The sequence below is a fragment of the Phytophthora infestans genome, genomic scaffold, assembly GCF_000142945.1.
Source record: "Phytophthora infestans T30-4 supercont1.51 genomic scaffold, whole genome shotgun sequence".
NCBI classification, from domain to species: Eukaryota; Oomycota; class Peronosporomycetes; order Peronosporales; family Peronosporaceae; genus Phytophthora; species Phytophthora infestans.
Genome location: NW_003303708.1, coordinates 593,514 through 613,507, shown reverse-complemented (window position 1 = coordinate 613,507; position 19,994 = coordinate 593,514). Strand labels below are relative to the sequence as shown.

Genomic DNA, 19,994 nt, shown 5'->3' with positions numbered 1-19,994 from the left:
TGTGAAACATCCAGGGGATGTCGCTTCCCGAGTGTACACCCAACTCTTAGCACGACCGCTAAGGTTGGAGAGTGCAAAAGCAACACGCAGTTGCTCGGTCGAGATCAGAGCCGCGTCCATCGCGAGCTCTACTTCTCGGACCCAGAAGTGAAGGTTCTCGCCTTCCTTCCCTTCATACGGCTTTACCTTCAGCCGTATTGGCTTCGGGTGAGGCGGGTTTGCTTCCGCCGCCGGAGCCTGCAGGTTCTCCCGCACATGCGCGATGAGGCCCTGCTCGTACGCGTCGAATGCATTGACGCGCTCGAGCTGCTCAGCCGGTGTTGATACCACCAGGCTCTGCAGGGCCTCCATCCCGAAGATGCCTGCCATCTTCCGAACCGACTCGAACTGAGAGTCGTTCATATGGGAGAAGTCGTTCCTATCCATGGCAACGAACTTCGGAGGTTCAGGTAGTCTACCCGCGATGGCGTGGATTGACTACAAGTGCTACCAAGTGTGACGGGGTCACACAGCACCTTGCGCTAGAGGAAGTTATCTTCCGAGAGTATACAAACTCTCAGTGAACGGCAGTTCACAGGTCCCCTCTTTAATTAAAGAGAGCGAAGTGACCTAAATAAGGTAGATTGTAAACTGAGTATATTTATAGGTAGGTTAAGTTTGAGGTTAATACAAACTATCAGTTACCTATAGAAATGCAATGTCATTTAACCAATGGTTGGTTTTGAATGACCTTGGTACCTTGTACCAAATATCCCGGAGTATGACATGTCATACTCCTGAAGTGTGAAGTGTCACACTTCATGTAACCAGGGTACACTTAGTGCTACGTACCCCGTTACAGTGTCCTTCCACAGATCAAACTAACATTCTACGCATTACGTTCCCTTCACCACGTATACAGGAGATATACATGTATACAGATTGGACCTGCCGGTCAAAGACGTTAAAAAATAAGTATTAAGCCTTCTAGCCCGGTATTATACAGAATAAGATGTTCCGGAGGATCTAATATTCAGCAAACTAGGATGCAGCGTCAAATTTTGTATACGTGCTGTTTTGTCTTGGTGTGGATTATCAACATCTTCCTGATGGACTGGCGAAGGAAAGATACACGAGGATTATTCTACGGTGACAGAAAGACGAGTATAAAATTGTATGCAACGGACCTAAGTAGGTATACGTGACTTCCAGTCGCTCGCCATGTGCACGCCCAGACGCCCGCTCCTTGAGTGTTTTCTTCCGCGGCTGCTTTTATTACGATATTCAGATGGACATGATGATGTTACTGGCCGTGCAGCGATAACTAATCGTCGATTCATAATTTTTTTCTTATTGAAATCATTTAATTTTAACTAGAAGTTAACGCCGTACTTATTAATACGTGCGTGTGCCCCACGGTGGGCGGGTCACGAGATAGCATATTTCTGATCAGCAAAGTAGGATGAGAACACTTGCACGACGATCTTAAAAAAAAAACTGGAATTAATAAAAGATACCTCAGCAAAGTCGTTAAATCCCGGGCAAGCACACAAACATGCGGCTTGACACCAGCCGCCTGTGCACGCTCGATGGAACGTAGCGCGCAAATCCTCGGGACCGCAGTGGAAAACAATATTTTGCTTGCTGCCAAATTTGGCCACCACAACGCCCACGTCGTCATCCTTGAACTTACCCGACGGAAGATGTTCGGCATCCTTGATGTGTCCTAGTAACTCATAGTCCTCGTTGTGCACATCAACAACCACTGGGTGTCGCCGTCGGAGCGCAACCGAGATGCGCTCGACCGCTATAAGTTCCTCGGGAGGAGGTATGTCAGACGATCAAAGCGAAAGTAGAAATGAAAAAGGAGTTTTTTGTTAGAGATAGTATTTTCTATTGTGGGTATAACTGACGTTTAGAAACCAATAGGATAGCCGTTCGTGTAAGACGATGCGGCATCAAGATAAAAGATGCGTGGCACGCCTTAGTCTGTTTTAATTTCGTCTTCAGTATTTCCATGATGTTACGGTGCATGTCACTGTATCAATCATGCCCCAATGGTAATAGGGAAGCAAGAGAGGTCTTTGAGATCTACGATCACGATCGTAGATGTCTCGGAGAAAGACGGCACCGTGATAAGTCGAACTTGCTGATCTTTTCCTCCTGTTAAAAAATAGCAATTAGAGATCAGAGTACATCGTAACTCTAGCTGCAATTCATACCTTTGACGAGACGTGTACTGAATCGAGGCTGGTTGCCTGAAAAATACACATGCGGGCAGGTTTCGAGGATGAACGGGTCCTCATTGGCCATGGGGAAGCAGGCCAAGATGTCAGGCGCAGTAGGAGCAGCATGACGCCACTCCACACACCGCTCAAGGTAGTCCAGTGCACGCTCTTGTTCTTGCTCCTCTGTAGCCATCTTCTCGTCGTTATCGTCCCTTTTGGGCAGTGTGCACTGCAGCATACTATGCAGAGGCTGGCCGGAATCTCCAAACAGCTGAACGCCTCCAACTTGAGCCTCGTATGGGTTCGTGACACAGCGGAAAGACTGGAAGTGCGAGCTGCGCGGGAATAAACACGGATGGAAACTTTGCTGCGGTAGAGTATAGTTACTGGGGTCCGAGGCTCCGGGCATGAGGTCTACACACATGGCCGCGGCCAATGTCGACACCAACTCGTCAGCGTTTCTTAAGGGCTCGCCCTCCAGAGCCAACTGCTCGGCCGTCTTGCGTTTGATCGTAGGCACCTGCACTTCATCACTACCTGTGGCTTGTATCACGTTGCCTACCACCACTGTTCTAACGATCTTTGACACAAACTCTCGTTCGTTTCCGTCGCCCAATCGGCCGGCCAGATAGTCCATGAGGACGTGATTGCGGATCGGTTGGCGGTCCTTGTTACGACCGATGTTCAGGCCTGACACCAGGGCCACATACTCACTCTCTTGTCTCTCTGGTAATGGATGTTGGGGCGGGAACGAAGGGAGATATACCTCCTCTACAAGGAAATGGCCATCTGGCCCGTCGCGGGCCACACGGCCACGGACACCAAGTACGACGCCAGTGACAAATCTAGCCACGTCGATGTTGCCGACGAGCTGTACTCGGCCACTCTCGTCCTCGAGCAGCAATTCGTCGTCTTTGGTGGCCAATGGCCGACCGATCGTCTCAATGGGCTTAACACCCGATTCGCTGGTAAGTGCATCGAATATGTCGGGCTTGGCCTCCAATACCTTGAGCAACGTACCGATAAGCACACACTCTTGGCCGTCGGCCTTGAGGTCAATGACCTTGGCCAACACCGGAATACGGCCGGCCGTGTGCTCTTGGACCTGGACACTCACAACATCACGTAGCTGCTGCAATCGACTCACGTAGATGTGCGAGAACTGCTGAGCGTACGATTTTTGCTTCAGCACAAAGCGCTGGTAAGTTGGCGTGTATTCGACGGAGTGGCGCGAGATCTGAAGAGAGAAATGGGGGTGGCCACAGACATAGGAACAGGGCCAAGCATGTTAGCAACCAGATGAGATGATGGCTACAGAGCGGCCGGCTCTAGAAGACGCAGGAGAGTCACACGTAGCGAACGATCTGGGGCGGGAGACGTACCAATGTTGTTGGCGCCATTTTGACAAAATGTGGACTTTGATGTACCCACATTATCGCAATACAATTTTCATGTTTGAAAAACTAGATTTAATTTTGCATCATTTTGTTTAATTGCTAAAAAACTACTTGCAAGCCTCAGAGTGTGACTCCACTTCGCTTAACGGCATCTGCTTGCGGCATTTCGAGCATCTCACCGCAACAGGTGGTAGTGTCGGTACAATACGACGTTGGGTTGTCGATTCTATCGCATTCTCTTCAGTTTTTACCGTTTGGCGCACTATTGCACGAATACAATGCCAGTCGACACGAACAACGTCGTGTATCTTCGAGTCCCAGGACATCACGGCTTGATTTTTCTTCACTGAGTCGTAGAATCCAACAACCTCAGTAGACATGGCCTTTGCTTCATCGTCCTCCAGTTCATACATGGGGACAGTGTTTAAACGCTGATTAATCTCGTGTTTTAACCAATCGAACGTTGATTTGTCTGTGAAATACACACGAAGGAGCCGGACCGGTCCAGTCGTGGTCCTCGCATCCGTAGCAATGAAAATCTCAACAAAGCAACCGCGCGAGCGCTCTGTACTACTCTTGGCCACAGGACACAGCAGCGAGTTCTGAGATTGTTGAGGTGGTGTTGCCATAGCGTTGGCCAATATTTTCCACAGGTCAATCACATTTTTATCCTGTGTTTCACGTTCATTGCGTGGTGATAGCGCGATCCCAAGTCGATGAATCTTGTCGTGTAGCTGCATTTTACTGGCAACATCAAGTGCATTTGCCGGCATCAATCTCGCAGCCTCAATGAGCACCACTCGTGCAGCAGGGATATCCTGTGTGCTTAAACGAAGTAAATCACCATAACATGCTAACGACAGTGCTAACTGTAGTCGTAGCGAGTGTTCGCGAGAGGTCTTGATGGCATATTCCAGTTGTGACTGAGCCAGCTTCGTGGATGCTGGTGAAGTGGCTAGTAATGCTCGTTGGAGATTGATAAACCCACTAACCAACCACGTTAGAGTGTGCAAATCCGGTTCGTCCAGAACACGCGACAACTCCATCGCTGTGCCAAGTAAGAAATGACACTGTGGGTTGTCCAGCTCCACGTCGCTGGAGAGCTGCAGTGCCAGTTGAACTCTAATCTCTATGGATTTACGTAAAGCCTCCCGTCGAAAGTTAAAACTAAGCGTAGGTTGATTCGACCCGGTATAAACGCTGGAAAGGTTCTGCGAGGTCACTGTGGTCCCGTGCTCCGTCTCACCGTACAGTGCCACATCGAGATCATCAGCATCGATCTCTAATGCGAGTATCACGGCCAAGCGTGATGCTGCTCGCTGGAATTCAAACACCATTCGTGGCGAAACAGGTGTTTTAACGTCTTTAATCAACGTTTCAGCAGCTTTTTCGGCTTGAACCGGCTTGCCCACGTCAGCGTAGTCCAAGTCTAGCGCCACATGTGGGGCCGAGGCAGCCACGAGTGCGTCCAAGAAAGCTCCTCGACTTAAGTTATGCTCAAATTCGACCCACAATTTGCTGCCATCTTTCACTACCACGACCAGATCTTTCGTTCGCGCTGCTAAACTGCCCGACTCGCCTGTTGTACTCACTGTTTTGAAGGTGAGTTGCACCTGCGTGATTGCTGAGTACTCGATGGCAGCCCATGGTTGGTAATCGTCGTATGAATGCACGTGGGGACACTGAAATTCACTTGCAAGTCGCTGTTGTGTGCTGCTTTCGAGTGCAAGTTCTGATGGGGACATACACACACACGAACGCGTTTGTTGTTGTTTACGACGAAGGGCGAAGAGATGAGACTCTCCCAATGCAAGCAATAAGTCCGTGTCAGTTCGGTATGGTGTCTTCTTGTGCGTCTTGAAGCAACCCTTGCTAAATTGCTCGTCTTCTGTCCATTCGTCTTCTTCGACGTACACACGCGCCAAGACGCCGTAGTGGCAAATGCTTGAGGTTGTCATGGTCCAAGGAAACGTCGAAGAGGTGAGAGCAGTGCGTTGAAATGCACCAATTTGGCGAACACGACGAATTTATCCCGAAATAGAAAATCACTGAATAAAACATTAAAAAAAAAGAAAAAAAACAGAAATGAGAGAATATGGCAACGACGAGACTACGACTTCTAGCGTAGTGTTGCCGCCTTCAAGGTAGGCTTCATATCATTGAACGTTCACTTGAGCGTCGGACCCGAGTCGCTCATCGAATTCATCGCAAAATTCGTCAATGACTGCTGGGTTTGAGAAAGAGGGTTGTGGTGATCTGCGGACAAGATTCGGCGTCAACTTTGACACGCGAGTCGGGACCCGGAAGCAAGGGTGAACACAAAAGAAACTTGTCAGAAGCATTATTATCCATATACCGGTGCTCTTAACTTTCTCGGACACACGATGCTATTTTGATCAACTTCCTGAACTCCCGAACACCACTTAAGTGGCAACTACTGACAGCCTTTTGCAGCGAGATTTCGGTGGCAAACGGTTGCAGCTTTTTATTTCATTGTGAATATACAGTTGTTGTGGTGTATCTACAGTATAATAGTTGTGGCTTCACGACTGTGCATGTCACGACGTTGCCACACAGCTTCGTGTATGATCGAACCTGCAGCCACCTGCGTCTCGGTCGTACAGCCGATGTTGGTCAAGAACGACGAGCGGATCGCCAGCTTTTTGGGTCCTCGAAAGCGTGTGGCGGGTTAATGCAGCTGACCAGCTGCAATCGCCAACTTCGCGAGCGGATAGGCAAAGCAGAATGGCTGCGATAAGACGCTAAACAGGTGGTCAAAGTCCGCCGTGGCGTGCGTCGCCGGTCAGAACGAAAGGTGCGAGGTGGAGTGTACTCATTAGCCATCATGGCGGACAACGTGAAGATTATCGGAGACGATGATGAAGTCTTCACGGGTATCCGACCTCCGCTTCATCGTCGACACACACTCGGCGGAAATTCGTCTCTCGCGTCGGACTTGGCGCATACTCCCGTAGTCTGGAGACCGGTGATGCCCATGGGTCGACGTTCAACGTTAGCGTCGCGTTCGGAGACGGATGAAGTTGGTGAACTGCGCTCTACTATCGACGGATCTATGCGGACCGTACGGTCTATTAGTGACGCTACAAGTACCAACCGCCGTCCCGATAAAACCACCTTCGCGCTACACGACGTCGACGCCTTTAGTGTTCAGCGAGCCAAGGTGATTCGTCGTATCAGCGAGGAACGGTACGTGCGTTTCCGTAACTTTTTCAAGAGCTACGAACCGGGAATGGCCATGGAAATTCAAGCCCGAAGCGCCTTCTCCCGTGAACAGTTGGACGCGTGGGTCAACTACATTGTGAGTCCCAAGGTGCTGCGTTGTATCGGGAATAGTAAAGACACCCAGCAGGAGGTACTGGACCTGCTCATGGTGTCTGCAGCGATATCAAAGTACGGAGAGAGTAAATTGATGGCCAAGGACAGGAGAGGTGACCTCAGTGGTCTGCAGAATATAAAACTTGACACTTACGATGAGTACTCGTCCAGTCAAATGACACAGACTAACCGCATGGAACCGGTTGCCATGGAGTTCGTGGTTCGAATTAACGAGCGATTGGCAGAGGAAAGGCGCGTGGGGGGCGTCGTGCTTCGTGAGATTCTGACCCACGTTGGCATGATGGAGATCGAAAATCTAGAAGATGACTCTGATTTAAGCAGAGAGGAAGAGCGGTTTAAGCAAATCGGACGGCGGGTACAGTCAGACTGGTTCCAGGACGCCATTTTGAAGGCAAACGGTCGGTATCTGTACGACGCGATCCGTCAGATACTTAGCAACGTGGAAAATTCACTGTGGGATGCGTCGAAGGACAAGCCAGAGTTGAGAAGAATACGGAACGATAAAGTGAGCTGTGACGTTAAGCAGGTTGAGCGAAAGTCCTTTAGAAGACGACCAAGTATGCCTCCACCTCCCCCGCCGCAAGGAGCACCGACAGGGCTGCCCTCGTCGTTGATTTCTTCGCCGATCAACGCTTCAGTCAAAGTGGGGTTCACCATCTATGACCGATCCTCATCAGCTCCATCGGAAGAGAAACACGAGCTAATCGTTGGGACGGACAAGACACGACGAAGGCTGCTGCCTCTCGGAACAATGCGACGTCCTCGTGGTCTTCCGCCCAAGTTGCCTCAACGTAAAGAGAGCGACCCGATCGTCCACGCGCCTTGTGCGTTTGTAGTCCAAGCTCACGAAGGACAATGAGCAATAGCTGTGTCATATGCGTCACATGTAGTCTCGGTGATTCAAAAATCCTTCAGAAACTGGAGAGAGCAACCCAAACCAATTAATCTATTGCAATCATTGTTTTCACTTTTGTAACCAGTTGCTTTAAAAAGCAATTGTTTCTTTAATTTTCTGCAACAAAAAATGAAAACGCATTTTGTTGCATGTTGCAACTGCAAATTTCATTTTTCTCCTTGACTCACAACTACAATTGGTCTGGTGTGATCGGATGCGGCAACGGTATGATCGACTTCTTGTGGATGTCTCGAGGCAGTGCCTTCCTCATATCTAAACAATGTAATAAAACAGTTTTTTGTCAAATATCCTTGTTGCTTCAACGTTCAACTCCCACAATACCGTACCAAAAGCGTCTTCCCCGTCGTCTGCACTCGAATAGTACCCAAGGACGCGTCTATATACTGAGTAGCCGAATTTCTCGTACATCCCGATGGCCAACGAGTTGGAGACACGCACGAACAAGTCCACAAAGTAGGCATCGTAGAGTTCCACCGACACATTCTCCAGGTAGTCCATGAGCTTCTTGGCTAGTCCGAGACGTCGGAACTCTGGGGCCACCGTCACAGCTGTCACGTGTCCATGCCAATTGGTGTCTTGGCCTTCAGCTTTGCCCATGACTAAAGGTAATACGTGGTTTAGTGTCTTAAACTAAGCCAAATTCCGCCGCTAAGGGATTTAGAAACGTAGAGGGAGAAACAAAACGCACTGTAGCCCATGATGGTGTTGTTCGGGTCCTCCTGCACCAAGAAATAGTCCGGCCACTTGGACAGATACTGAAGGTAGAACGACATGTTGTACTGCAAAGTAGAACTCGGTCAATACATCATGCATAGAGGGGTAAGAGGTGTCAAATGGTAGACACAAGACCCACCGTCTCTGTCAGCACGTCCAGGTTCACATTGTTGAATCGGAACAAGTCGTCGCAGCAGAACTTGCGCGTCGAAGTCATGAGCTCTTTTTGTCGATTGGATGACAATCTTCCGTTTCGGTACAGTGTACCGTACAGTGTCCCAAAAGTGCTGGTTTTTCTACCGGTTTCTTTAGGTAAAACTAAATATCATTAATACTCATGAGTTAGATATAATAGATACCCGTGCAAAATGATTTGAGTACCATTAGTATCTCTGTTGTATAATTTTTAATTTCTTTTTTTTGTACAAAACTTGCCAAAACAAAATTATGATTCATTGAGTCACTCGAAGCAAAAAAAATCTCTTTTTTTCAGGTTTCGGATTTTGCCTGTACAAACCCGAGAAGGTCAGGCAGCCTTTGGTATTTTACGGATCCATGGTAGGATTAAACACGTCGAAAAAGTCCACGCCATGCCAATACGCCGTCAAGTTCGAGTACAGTGCATCACCTTCCTCCCAGTTCACAGCGTCATTCACGTCACCCGAACCAGTGTACTTCGCCACAGATGGGTATGGATACGCCGGACGGGTGCGGTAAACCGTGTTGGACGAGGCCGACGCCGAGCCAACCACCTCTGTCGATGTCATGATTTCGTGGGGAGCCAATCCAGATTCCACCCAGTCCAACATGGGTATCAACAAGTCGAACGACGCCATGCCCTCTCCGTCACCACAGTGCCACACACCAGGAAAAATGTACATTCGGTTGAAATCCTCGACAACGTCAGCGCCCATATTGTCGATCAACTTCTCGTGGTACTGGATAGTGGTGTGCGGCGAAATGTGCTGATCCGCCCAACCGTGCCAAAGAATAAGTTTACCTCCAGCTTCGTGGAAGGGCGAGAGATCAGGACTAACAGCATCCAGGAAGGGATGGTGCGGTCGTAACAGATCAATGGTCGAGTTGGCGAAGACAAAGTCGGCAAGCATGTAGTTGGCACCTGGGGAATTCTTGAAGATGAGGTAACGGAGCGCTGACAGAGCCAATGACTCGCTTGCGACACTGCCTCCGTCAGTAGCAGGAATACCCACGCCAATCCACGCCGTCTCGGACCCAAACTTCATCTCACCGACGGTCAAATGCTCCCCACTGGCCCTCGTCGACAGGCCCCGTATAGAAGTCCACGGCCACTTGGGTTTCAGCAGCAGTCAAGCACGTGTAGTTGTCAACGTCGTCCGCGCATTGAAGTGTGCGGGGGTCGAAATTGCAGATACGAGGGTTCGTCAAGAGACCATCCTCCACACCGTCCAAAGCATCACAAGCAGTGATCACAGCATCGTGTAGGATCGGAATACGCGACGGATTAAAGATTGGCTCCTCGTTTTCGTCCAAGTTACTCACAGCGTCTTAGGCGTGATGGAAGCTGTTCTGAAATTGACATAACATGGCGGGCGCTCCGGCAATGATACCGCTGAAGTCATTCGGATAGCGCATAGCGGTCATTACGGCCTCACGACCGCCGTCTGAGCAGCCATTGAAGTAGGCATATTGCTGCTCCTGGCCATAGTACTTCTTGATTAAGGCCTTGGATAGTTCTGCCATGTTGTGGACAGCTAGATACGCGTAATCGATGAAAGCCTCCTTATCCAAAGCAAAGGTGCCGTCGGTGCCACCGTTCATATCCGTGGTCCGCAACGCGAAGTGTCCATTTTCATACTGATCCGAACCTTCCGCAGCAACAACAGATAAAGCAGCCATCGTTGGCCCGCACAACCCACCACAGCCAGCCTGCAGATAACGCTGCGTCCACGTGGCGATAGGAAGACGCAGCATCCACTTGGCTTGAGGTGGTAGATACCCCTCTACGTAGCAGTATGACACACCATCCACCTCAATCTCCGTTACCTCCGTGATGTTGGTGCCGGTGCCACCAATCGACATGAGATCAACAGAAGCCAACTCGGAGCAGCTAATGACCGGCTCAACCACGCGAGGCTTTCGCCACTTTCGGTAGACGTCGAAGTAGTCGCAAAGGAAGCTGTAGAGCTTGAGAACTCCGACTGCGACGATGGTTGGGTGGTCGAACTGCCAGTGGTGGTATCGACGCACTCGTACGCGAAGACGGCGCACTGCATGACGAATGCAGCTACGACGAGCAGCGCGTTCAATACCTTCATGAGTAGACTAGAAGCTTTGGAGAAAGACGTGCTGGTGTTTCTTGGGTGAATGCTCGAAAAAATGGAAAATGACTTTAGGACGGTGAGATCGAAGTACCAATGCCAGCTACAGCGCAATCTCTGTCCACCGTCGACAAAACCAGGTGTGGCTAGTCCTATTTGGTCTTGGTTATTGTCTATATTGCTCATCTCATCCTAGTGCGCGATGTAGACTTGAACACCAGATTATTTAAAAGCAACATCGCCCGTGCAGAGCAGGAGCATCGGATTATGCGACGGCACTCTTTTGACGATCCAATTTCAAATTGGCAATTTGACCCGCTGCACGCACGGTACTTCAATTGATTGTGGGCAGTAAATCAAGTGCCTTCAACAAATTACGTAGTACGAGTCCTTCAGGATTGGCAGTAGTCAGACATTCTCTGTTGTCACAAAAACTAAAACTGGTTGAAGCGCTTATACTACAGTGTACGCCACCGGTCCTGACGCTGTTGAAAGTAGTACCTTTCAGCTTGGTTGGTAAGTATTGCGAGTGCATTCTGTAGATACGACTCCAATAATACTCTGTGCTGTAACTTGCTGTGATGCAAAAAAAAAACGCACACGACAGCTCTCACGGTAACAAAGTCGATGTAAAAAAAAATAGAGATTTTATTGCTAATTCTGCCTACCGTCTTACCCCGCATATAAGGCATTTGTGTTCTAAATAAAATACGGGATTCGCTCGACATCTAGCTTAAACCTCAATTTGACCACCTACCTAATTAGAACACATGTGGCCGAGACCTACTCAAACACACAAGGCTGTACCAACCAATGAACATTCTTGAGAGCTCCCAACCAACCACCCTTCTGAACAAACTTGTCGGTGCTGCTGTTACTTGGCTTTAATTCTCTTATTTTATAATTTACACAGCCATGAGTGCGACGTAGCTATAGTATCCACGAGAGACTCGCTGTTCTAGCAGACTATCGGAAAGGCGTGTAAGGTCACGGCTTTGGTGCTCTTAGCAAGAAGCACAGCGTGGCGGTTGAGACCATTCGCGGGTGGCATCAGGAGGGTCCGGCCTAAAGACCAAGTCAGATTCCAGGACCCACAAACATGATTCTTCAAAGTCAAACAATTTGTTCGTTGTACAACACATAGGCTTTCTAAACGAATATAACACACAAGCAGTGTTGTATTCATTTACAGCACATATGCCTTATATGCGGGGTAAGACGGTAGCGATTTCTTTGTCCGAAAAAAAAACCATTGTTTCACAAAACATTTAAAAAACGAAATTCGTATTTATAATTTTGTCTCCATTATAAAATAACGAGCTCGCATTGGATAAAATGTGTGGTAGTACGAGTCCCTGCATGTTTGCACACAGCATTAATAATGCAGTGGTGCTACTTTTACTTTGTATTACAATTACATACAAGAGCCCTTCCTAACCAGGAATTTGCTCTCATCGCGACCTGGCCGTAGAGCGCACAATGTTAGAAATAAAAATATTGATTACAGCTAATGCTCAAGTTTTTAAGTCGTTTACTGTATTGATTATTTTTCTTTAGTATGTTCAGGCGTGAGCTAAAGGTTTAACCGTGGTAACGTGCAGATTTTAAAAAAAAATCTTTTTAGAATCATTTAATAATGCTGCGTATTGATTCAAATTATTTTAGAGGCTATTAATTAAAAAGCTTAGGTAAATTGCTATCTTTAAAACTATGCGTAGGTAGAATGAAAAAATAAGTACTGGGAGATCCAGGTATGTATACCTCTTTGTGAAAAGAATGAAATAAACGAGTAACAATCTGGGATGGACATTTACTTTTTAATGTAAGGAAGCTAACTAGAAACGATTACAGCACGTGTTTCCGTAGCTTTCATTTTGTATTTTACTCAGTTTTAGTTGAGATCCAGCAAATTTGGAGAGCTCAGCTAGACCTATTATAAATGTTGTGCTTACTCAGTTCAGTTGCGCACCATTTGAGCACGTTTCGGCACGATGTATGTGGTGTTTAAATGACTAATGTAATTAACGTGACAATATAAATGCTCATAATATGTTCAGATAACTCAATCTGGACAACTATCAATTGTTTGGTGATTAATAATCTGTCTTTGATTGCTACATATCATTTTACTTTAGAGTAAATATATGTCTGTTGTATAGTGTGAGCAAGAAGTCCAACGTGATTGCAAGTAACAAAAACAGCTTTATCTATTGAAAACCTTAGATTCCTTTTTTATCGATTACGGCAGATAAATATATAACTATTTTGGCAATAGCTTACGATAAGACACGGGGGTATGATCATGTTTTGGAATTAATGTAAAATTAGGGCAGAACGACTTAAAAGTGCTACACACTGGAGTCTTCACATCATTACTGAATACCTACTATGTACAATCGCTGGAAACACTACGATTTTGTTAACCTATCCATGTCGACGCCAAAATATTTCGTATGTGCATTTTTTAAATCCTCGCGGTAAGTCTACTCAGTAACTGTTTTCGTCGACGCGATACATGTAGCAGCTAAGCATCGATCTTACCAGACCTTTCTGTCTCAAAACTGTCCTAAATGTCCCAATTTTTTACTTTATTTTACTAAGACCAACTAACGAGCGCCCGTAGCCAAAGCAAACACCCACGGCATTCGCGTAGGCTGGTCCTGTATCGCGCTCCACAGCGATCCGCGTATTTCACAAACCAGGTTAGAGAATCGTTTTTCAGGATAGTTTTAGGACAGTAAATCTTAAAGAGAAGTTAACGACAAATTTTCGAGTGTAAAATTTTGACATTTGAAGCCCCAATACAGTGCTGTTGGAGTGGTAACACGACTATGAACGACGAGCACCTTAATTAATCCCATCAAGATAAATAATCGATTTAGGGCACTTAGTTTTGATTAGATTAAGTGCCTGCATATCAAAATGGAGCCCATTATTATGTCGCAGCTCTCAATTGATGGCGGTACCCAAGGTGTCTACCGGTAAAATGGCTACAGAAATCAGGTGGTGGTGCCCTCTAATTTAAAAAAAGTTACAACTATAGCTGGAGCTACAGGTACTAAGCAGCAATAATTGTTGCTAATTATCAGAGAAATAATCCGGTTCTTGGTAATATTTGATGGTCTGCAGACGCGAACCATAGTGTAGCAATATATGTAAGGCTTTTTAACCCCGCTAACCGCGGTATTTTCAGCTATTATAGGAGGGTCAATGAATAATACAGAGCTGTTATTTGACACTGTAAATAAAATCTCCGGAGGCGGCAAGGCGAATAACCTTTTTCTCGTTTCCTTTCAAACCTATATTAGCTTAATCAGAAGGCACATGTCTTAGTGAAACCTACCCGCCGAGCGAAGCGAGGCGGTCACTTTGCTGCTCGGCTTAAACTTGCATAAAGAGCCCAGCTTGCGAGGCTCCGCTCGGCTTGTTAAATATATTTTCGACCATCCGTGGTCAGTGCGGCATCATGATCGTTCATAGATATGCAAAATGGGCATCGCAATCAAAAGCGCAACAGCTAATTTAAGTTTTATCAGACTTGAAGCTAATTTTTGGTCATAATGCTAAAATACAGAATATGTGTCAAAGAAAAGGTTTTATGTGGTTTTTTTCCATAGCAACACGAGTTTTTAAAACTTTGAAATCGCTAAAACCACATCAAATGATGCGTTCAAGGATGCAGAGCGAACCTACAGCTCCGTCCGAGCCCCAGTCTTGATATGCACTGGTTCTTGGCATCCTCAAGGACACTTTAGCCATTACTTTTCACATTACCCTCCCGTACGCAACCCGAGTCTTCACCATCTTCAAAATAAGTCGCCATGCGCATTTTAGAGTAATGCTCATTGAGCGCTTTTTCCTTCCTCTTTTCAGTTGGAGATGCGTCCTTGTGACAAATGCAGACTCAAACTGCAGGCGATGGATCAAAAGTTTTGGGAGATGTATCGCCTAGGGGAAACCCCTACCCAGTTCTACCACAATATGATGCAAAGCAAAAGTCAGCTCGAGTATGAAGAAAACTCGCGAATCTATATTATGTTTACTATTGGTGGCTTCAAAGACAGGGGAAGGCTATATTTCCATTAACCGTTGGTGAGGAGCTGATTGCGGTGTGAACTAAAGACCAGGGATGCTGTAGTGGTTTGTTCCCTCTGTTGACTTGAAGTGAAAATATGAAGTGAATTGAATTATCTAGCTGCTTTTTCTAGGGGTTTCTAGTGGTTTCTTAACTGCTATCGCGTTGGTTTCTAAAGGCCAACGTGCTTGCTTTTGACGACAGTGCGTCGACAGCAAGCAACACTTCCCCCTTCGATGAAGCTGAAATGCAAAGTCTACATTGTAGACCAGTTGATGTCTTCCATGAGCTTCACTATCGCCGGAATGTCTTGGTTGCTGGTAAGAAATTTCTTAACCAATACTGGAACATCTTCGATCACGTTCTGGACTGGTTCCCAGGAATTTTCCTCTTCTGTGAGACCTCTCCATTTGACAAGCAGCTCATGCGTCTTCGCCGTGCTATTGTAACGCGCTTCTTTGAGTTCCTCCACCACATGGCCTTCACTGTTGTGAGCTACTTGGGCGAGTAAATCTTCGGTAATTCCAAGTTCAGCGTCAGCAAAAAACTTGAGACGACTGGCGTGTGCTTCGCGACGCTCTCCGGTCAGCAAGTTTTCGACAACAAATATCCAATTGGAAGAAGTATCAACCACACGTGCTGGACCGCACCATTTTGACCCGTAATTTAGATCGACGGTGAGCCCAGACGTCTGCATAAAAAACGAAATCCCCAATAGCGAACTGCGCCATTTCCGAACCACGCTTTGCTGCCTTTTTCCGACCATTTTTGCGTGCGAGGCTACGAGCTTCTGCCACTTTCTTGTGCATTTTTTCCAAAGCCTCCTTCAACTTCAGTGTACTTCGCCACAGATGGGTATGGATACGCTGGACGGGTGCGGTAAACCGTGTTAGACGAGGCCGACGCCGAGCCAACCACCTCTGTCGATGTCATGATTTTGTGGGGAGACAATCCAGATTCCACCCAGTCCAACATGGGTGTCAACAAGTCGAGCGACGCCATGCCCTCTCCGTCACCACAGTGCCACACACCAGGAAAAATGTACATTCGGTTGAAATCCTCGACAGCGTCAGCGCCCATATTGTCGATCAACTTCTCGTGGTACTGGATAGTGGTGTGCGGCGAAATGTGCTGATCCGCCCAACCGTGCCAAAGAATAAGTTTAACTCCAGCTTCGTGGAAGGGCGAGAGATCAGGACTTACAGCATCCGGGAAGGGATGGTGCGGTCGTAACAGGTCAATGGTCGAGTTGGCGAAGACAAAGTCGGCAAGCGTGTAGTTGGCACCTGGGGCATTCTTAAAGACGAGGTAACGGAGCGTTGACAGAGCCATAGACTCGCTTGCGACACTGCCTCCGTCAGTAGCAGGAATACCCACGCCAATCCACGCCGTCTCGGACCCAAACTTCATCTCACCGACCTTCAAATGCTCCCCACTGGCCTCGTCGACAGGCCCCGTATAGAAGTCCACGGCCACTTGGGTTTCAGCAGCAGTCAAACACGTGGAGTTGTCAGCGTCGTCCGCGCGTTGAAGTGTGCGGGGGTCGAAATTGCAGATACGAGGGTCCGTCAAGAGACCATCCTCCACACCGTCCAAAGCATCACAAGCAGTGATCACAGCATCGTGTAGGATCGGAATACGCGACGGATTAAAGATCGGCTTCTCGTTTTCGTCCAAGTTACTCACAGCGTCCCAGGCGTGATGAAAGCTGTTCTGAAATTGCCATAACATGGCGGGCGCTCCGGCAATGATACCGCTGAAGTCATTCGGATAGCGCATAGCGGTCATTACGGCCTCACGACCGCCGTCTGAGCAGCCATTGAAGTAGGCATATTGCTGCTCCTGGCCATAGTACTTCTTGATTAAGGCCTTGGATAGTTCTGCCATGTTGTGGACAGCTAGATACGCGTAATCGATGAAAGCCTCCTTATCCAAAGCAAAGGTGCCGTCGGTGCCACCGTTCATATCCGTGGTTTCCCAACGCGAAGTGTCCATTTTCATACTGATCCGAACCTTCCGCAGCAACAACAGATAAAGCAGCCATCGTTGGCCCGCACAACCCACCACAGCCAGCCTGCAGATAACGCTGCGTCCACGTGGTGATGGGGAGACGCAGCATCCACTTGGCTTGAGGTGGTAGATACCCCTCTACGTAGCAGTATGACACACCATCCACCTCAATCTCCGTTACCTCCGTGATGTTGGTGCCGGTGCCACCAATCGACATGCGATCAACAGAAACCAACTCGGAGCAGCTAATGACCGGCTCGACCACCGCGAGGCTTTCGCCACTTTCGGTAGACGTCGAAGTAGTCGCAAAGGAAGCTGTAGAGCTTGAGAACTCCGACTGCGACGATGGTTGGGTGGTCGAACTGCCAGTGGTGGTATCGACGCACTCGTACGCGAAGACGGCGCACTGCATGACGAATGCAGCTACGACGAGCAGCGCGTTCAATACCTTCATAAGTAGACTAGAAGCTTTGGAGAAAGACGTGCTGGTGTTTCTTGGGTGAATGCTCGAAAAAATGGAAAATGACTTTAGGACGGTGAGATCGAAGTACCAATGCCAGCTACAGCGCAATCTCTGTCCACCGTCGACAAAACCAGGTGTGGCTAGTCCTATTTGGTCTTGGTTATTGTCTATATTGCTCATCTCATCCTAGTGCGCGATGTAGACTTGAACACCAGATTATTTAAAAGCAACATCGCCCGTGCAGAGCAGGAGCATCGGATTATGCGACGGCACTCTTTTGACGATCCAATTTCAAATTGGCAATTTGACCCGCTGCACGCACGGTACTTCAATTGATTGTGGGCAGTAAATCAAGTGCCTTCAACAAATTACGTAGTACGAGTCCTTCAGGATTGGCAGTAGTCAGACATTCTCTGTTGTCACAAAAACTAAAACTGGTTGAAGCGCTTATACTACAGTGTACGCCACCGGTCCTGACGCTGTTGAAAGTAGTACCTTTCAGCTTGGTTGGTAAGTATTGCGAGTGCATTCTGTAGATACGACTCCAATAATACTCTGTGCTGTAACTTGCTGTGATGCAAAAAAAAAACGCACACGACAGCTCTCACGGTAACAAAGTCGATGTAAAAAAAAATAGAGATTTTATTGCTAATTCTGCCTACCGTCTTACCCCGCATATAAGGCATTTGTGTTCTAAATAAAATACGGGATTCGCTCGACATCTAGCTTAAACTCAATTTGACCACCTACCTAATTAGAACACATGTGGCCGAGACCTACTCAAACACACAAGGCTGTACCAACCAATGAATATTCTTGAGAGCTCCCAACCAACCACCCTTCTGAACAAACTTGTCGGTGCTGCTGTTACTTGGCTTTAGCTCTCTTATTTTATAATTTACACAGCCATGAGTGCGACGTAGCTATAGTATCCACGAGAGACTCGCTGTTCTAGCAGACTACCGGAAAGGCGTGAAAGGTCACGGCTTTGGTGCTCTTAGCAAGAAGCACAGCGTGGCGGTTGAGACCATTCGCGGGTGGCATCAGGAGGGTCAGGCCTAAAGACCAAGCCAGATTCCAGGACCCACAAACATGATTCTTCAAAGTCAAACAATTTGTTCGTTGTACAACACATAGGCTTTCTAAACGAATATAACACACAAGCAGTGTTGTATTCATTTACAGCACATATGCCTTATATGCGGGGTAAGACGGTAGCGATTTCTTTGTCCGAAAAAAAAACCATTGTTTCACAAAACATTTAAAAAACGAAATTCGTATTTATAATTTTGTCTCCATTATAAAATAACGAGCTCGCATTGGATAAAATGTGTGGTAGTACGAGTCCCTGCATGTTTGCACACAGCATTAATAATGCAGTGGTGCTACTTTTACTTTGTATTACAATTACATACAAGAGCCCTTCCTAACCAGGAATTTGCTCTCATCGCGACCTGGCCGTAGAGCGCACAATGTTAGAAATAAAAATATTGATTACAGCTAATGCTCAAGTTTTTAAGTCGTTTACTGTATTGATTATTTTTCTTTAGTATGTTCAGGCGTGAGCTAAAGGGTTAACCGTGGTAACGTGCAGATTTTAAAAAAAAATCTTTTTAGAATCATTTAATAATGCTGCGTATTGATTCAAATTATTTTAGAGGCTATTAATTAAAAAGCTTAGGTAAATTGCTATCTTTAAAACTATGCGTAGGTAGAATGAAAAAATAAGTACTGGGAGATCCAGGTATGTATACCTCTTTGTGAAAAGAATGAAATAAACGAGTAACAATCTGGGATGGACATTTACTTTTTAATGTAAGGAAGCTAACTAGAAACGATTACAGCACGTGTTTCCGTAGCTTTCATTTTGTATTTTACTCAGTTTTAGTTGAGATCCAGCAAATTTGGAGAGCTCAGCTAGACCTATTATAAATGTTGTGCTTACTCAGTTCAGTTGCGCACCATTTGAGCACGTTTCGGCACGATGTATGTGGTGTTTAAATGACTAATGTAATTAACGTGACAATATAAATGCTCATAATATGTTCAGATAACTCAATCTGGACAACTATCAAATGTTTGGTGATTAATAATCTGTCTTTGATTGCTACATATCATTTTACTTTAGAGTAAATATATGTCTGTTGTATAGTGTGAGCAAGAAGTCCAACGTGATTGCAAGTAACAAAAACAGCTTTATCTATTGAAAACCTTAGATTCCTTTTTTATCGATTACGGCAGATAAATATATAACTATTTTGGCAATAGCTTACGATAAGACACGGGGGTATGATCATGTTTTGGAATTAATGTAAAATTAGGGCAGAACGACTTAAAAGTGCTACACACTGGAGTCTTCACATCATTACTGAATACCTACTATGTACAATCGCTGGAAACACTACGATTTTGTTAACCTATCCATGTCGACGCCAAAATATTTCGTATGTGCATTTTTTAAATCCTCGCGGTAAGTCTACTCAGTAACTGTTTTCGTCGACGCGATACATGTAGCAGCTAAGCATCGATCTTACCAGACCTTTCTGTCTCAAAAC

General features: G+C 46.7%; 6 protein-coding genes across 6 annotated transcripts; 1 reads left to right on the top strand and 5 right to left on the bottom strand.

Moving 5' to 3' along the window:
• Positions 1-2,026: 2,026 nt before the first annotated feature.
• PITG_16698 (DNA polymerase alpha/epsilon subunit B, putative) lies at positions 2,027-3,607 on the bottom strand (the record flags this gene model as incomplete). Its single annotated transcript, XM_002896881.1, has 3 exons — positions 2,027-2,142; positions 2,202-3,444; positions 3,590-3,607. The coding sequence occupies 3 exons, from the start codon at positions 3,605-3,607 to the stop codon at positions 2,027-2,029; spliced, it is 1,377 nt and encodes a 458-aa protein (XP_002896927.1).
• Positions 3,608-3,711: 104 nt separating this feature from the next.
• On the bottom strand, positions 3,712-5,562 carry PITG_16697 (uncharacterized protein; the record flags this gene model as incomplete). Its single annotated transcript, XM_002896880.1, has 2 exons — positions 3,712-4,923; positions 5,005-5,562. 2 exons carry the CDS (start codon positions 5,560-5,562, stop codon positions 3,712-3,714), a joined length of 1,770 nt encoding a protein of 589 aa, XP_002896926.1.
• Positions 5,563-6,422: 860 nt separating this feature from the next.
• PITG_16696 (uncharacterized protein) lies at positions 6,423-7,820 on the top strand (the record flags this gene model as incomplete). The annotated part of the gene is made up of 1 exon (XM_002896879.1): positions 6,423-7,820. One exon carries the CDS (start codon positions 6,450-6,452, stop codon positions 7,818-7,820), a length of 1,371 nt encoding a protein of 456 aa, XP_002896925.1.
• A 176-nt stretch (positions 7,821-7,996) lies between these two features.
• PITG_16695 (N-acetyltransferase 5) lies at positions 7,997-8,809 on the bottom strand (the record flags this gene model as incomplete). Its single annotated transcript, XM_002896878.1, has 4 exons — positions 7,997-8,129; positions 8,204-8,476; positions 8,566-8,656; positions 8,731-8,809. The coding sequence occupies 4 exons, from the start codon at positions 8,806-8,808 to the stop codon at positions 8,047-8,049; spliced, it is 525 nt and encodes a 174-aa protein (XP_002896924.1).
• A 327-nt stretch (positions 8,810-9,136) lies between these two features.
• On the bottom strand, positions 9,137-10,888 carry PITG_16694 (uncharacterized protein; the record flags this gene model as incomplete). Its single annotated transcript, XM_002896877.1, has 5 exons — positions 9,137-9,817; positions 9,903-10,107; positions 10,156-10,438; positions 10,493-10,691; positions 10,862-10,888. 5 exons carry the CDS (start codon positions 10,886-10,888, stop codon positions 9,137-9,139), a joined length of 1,395 nt encoding a protein of 464 aa, XP_002896923.1.
• A 5,058-nt stretch (positions 10,889-15,946) lies between these two features.
• PITG_16693 (uncharacterized protein) lies at positions 15,947-16,931 on the bottom strand (the record flags this gene model as incomplete). Its single annotated transcript, XM_002896876.1, has 3 exons — positions 15,947-15,973; positions 16,032-16,301; positions 16,344-16,931. 3 exons carry the CDS (start codon positions 16,929-16,931, stop codon positions 15,947-15,949), a joined length of 885 nt encoding a protein of 294 aa, XP_002896922.1.
• Positions 16,932-19,994: the final 3,063 nt, after the last annotated feature.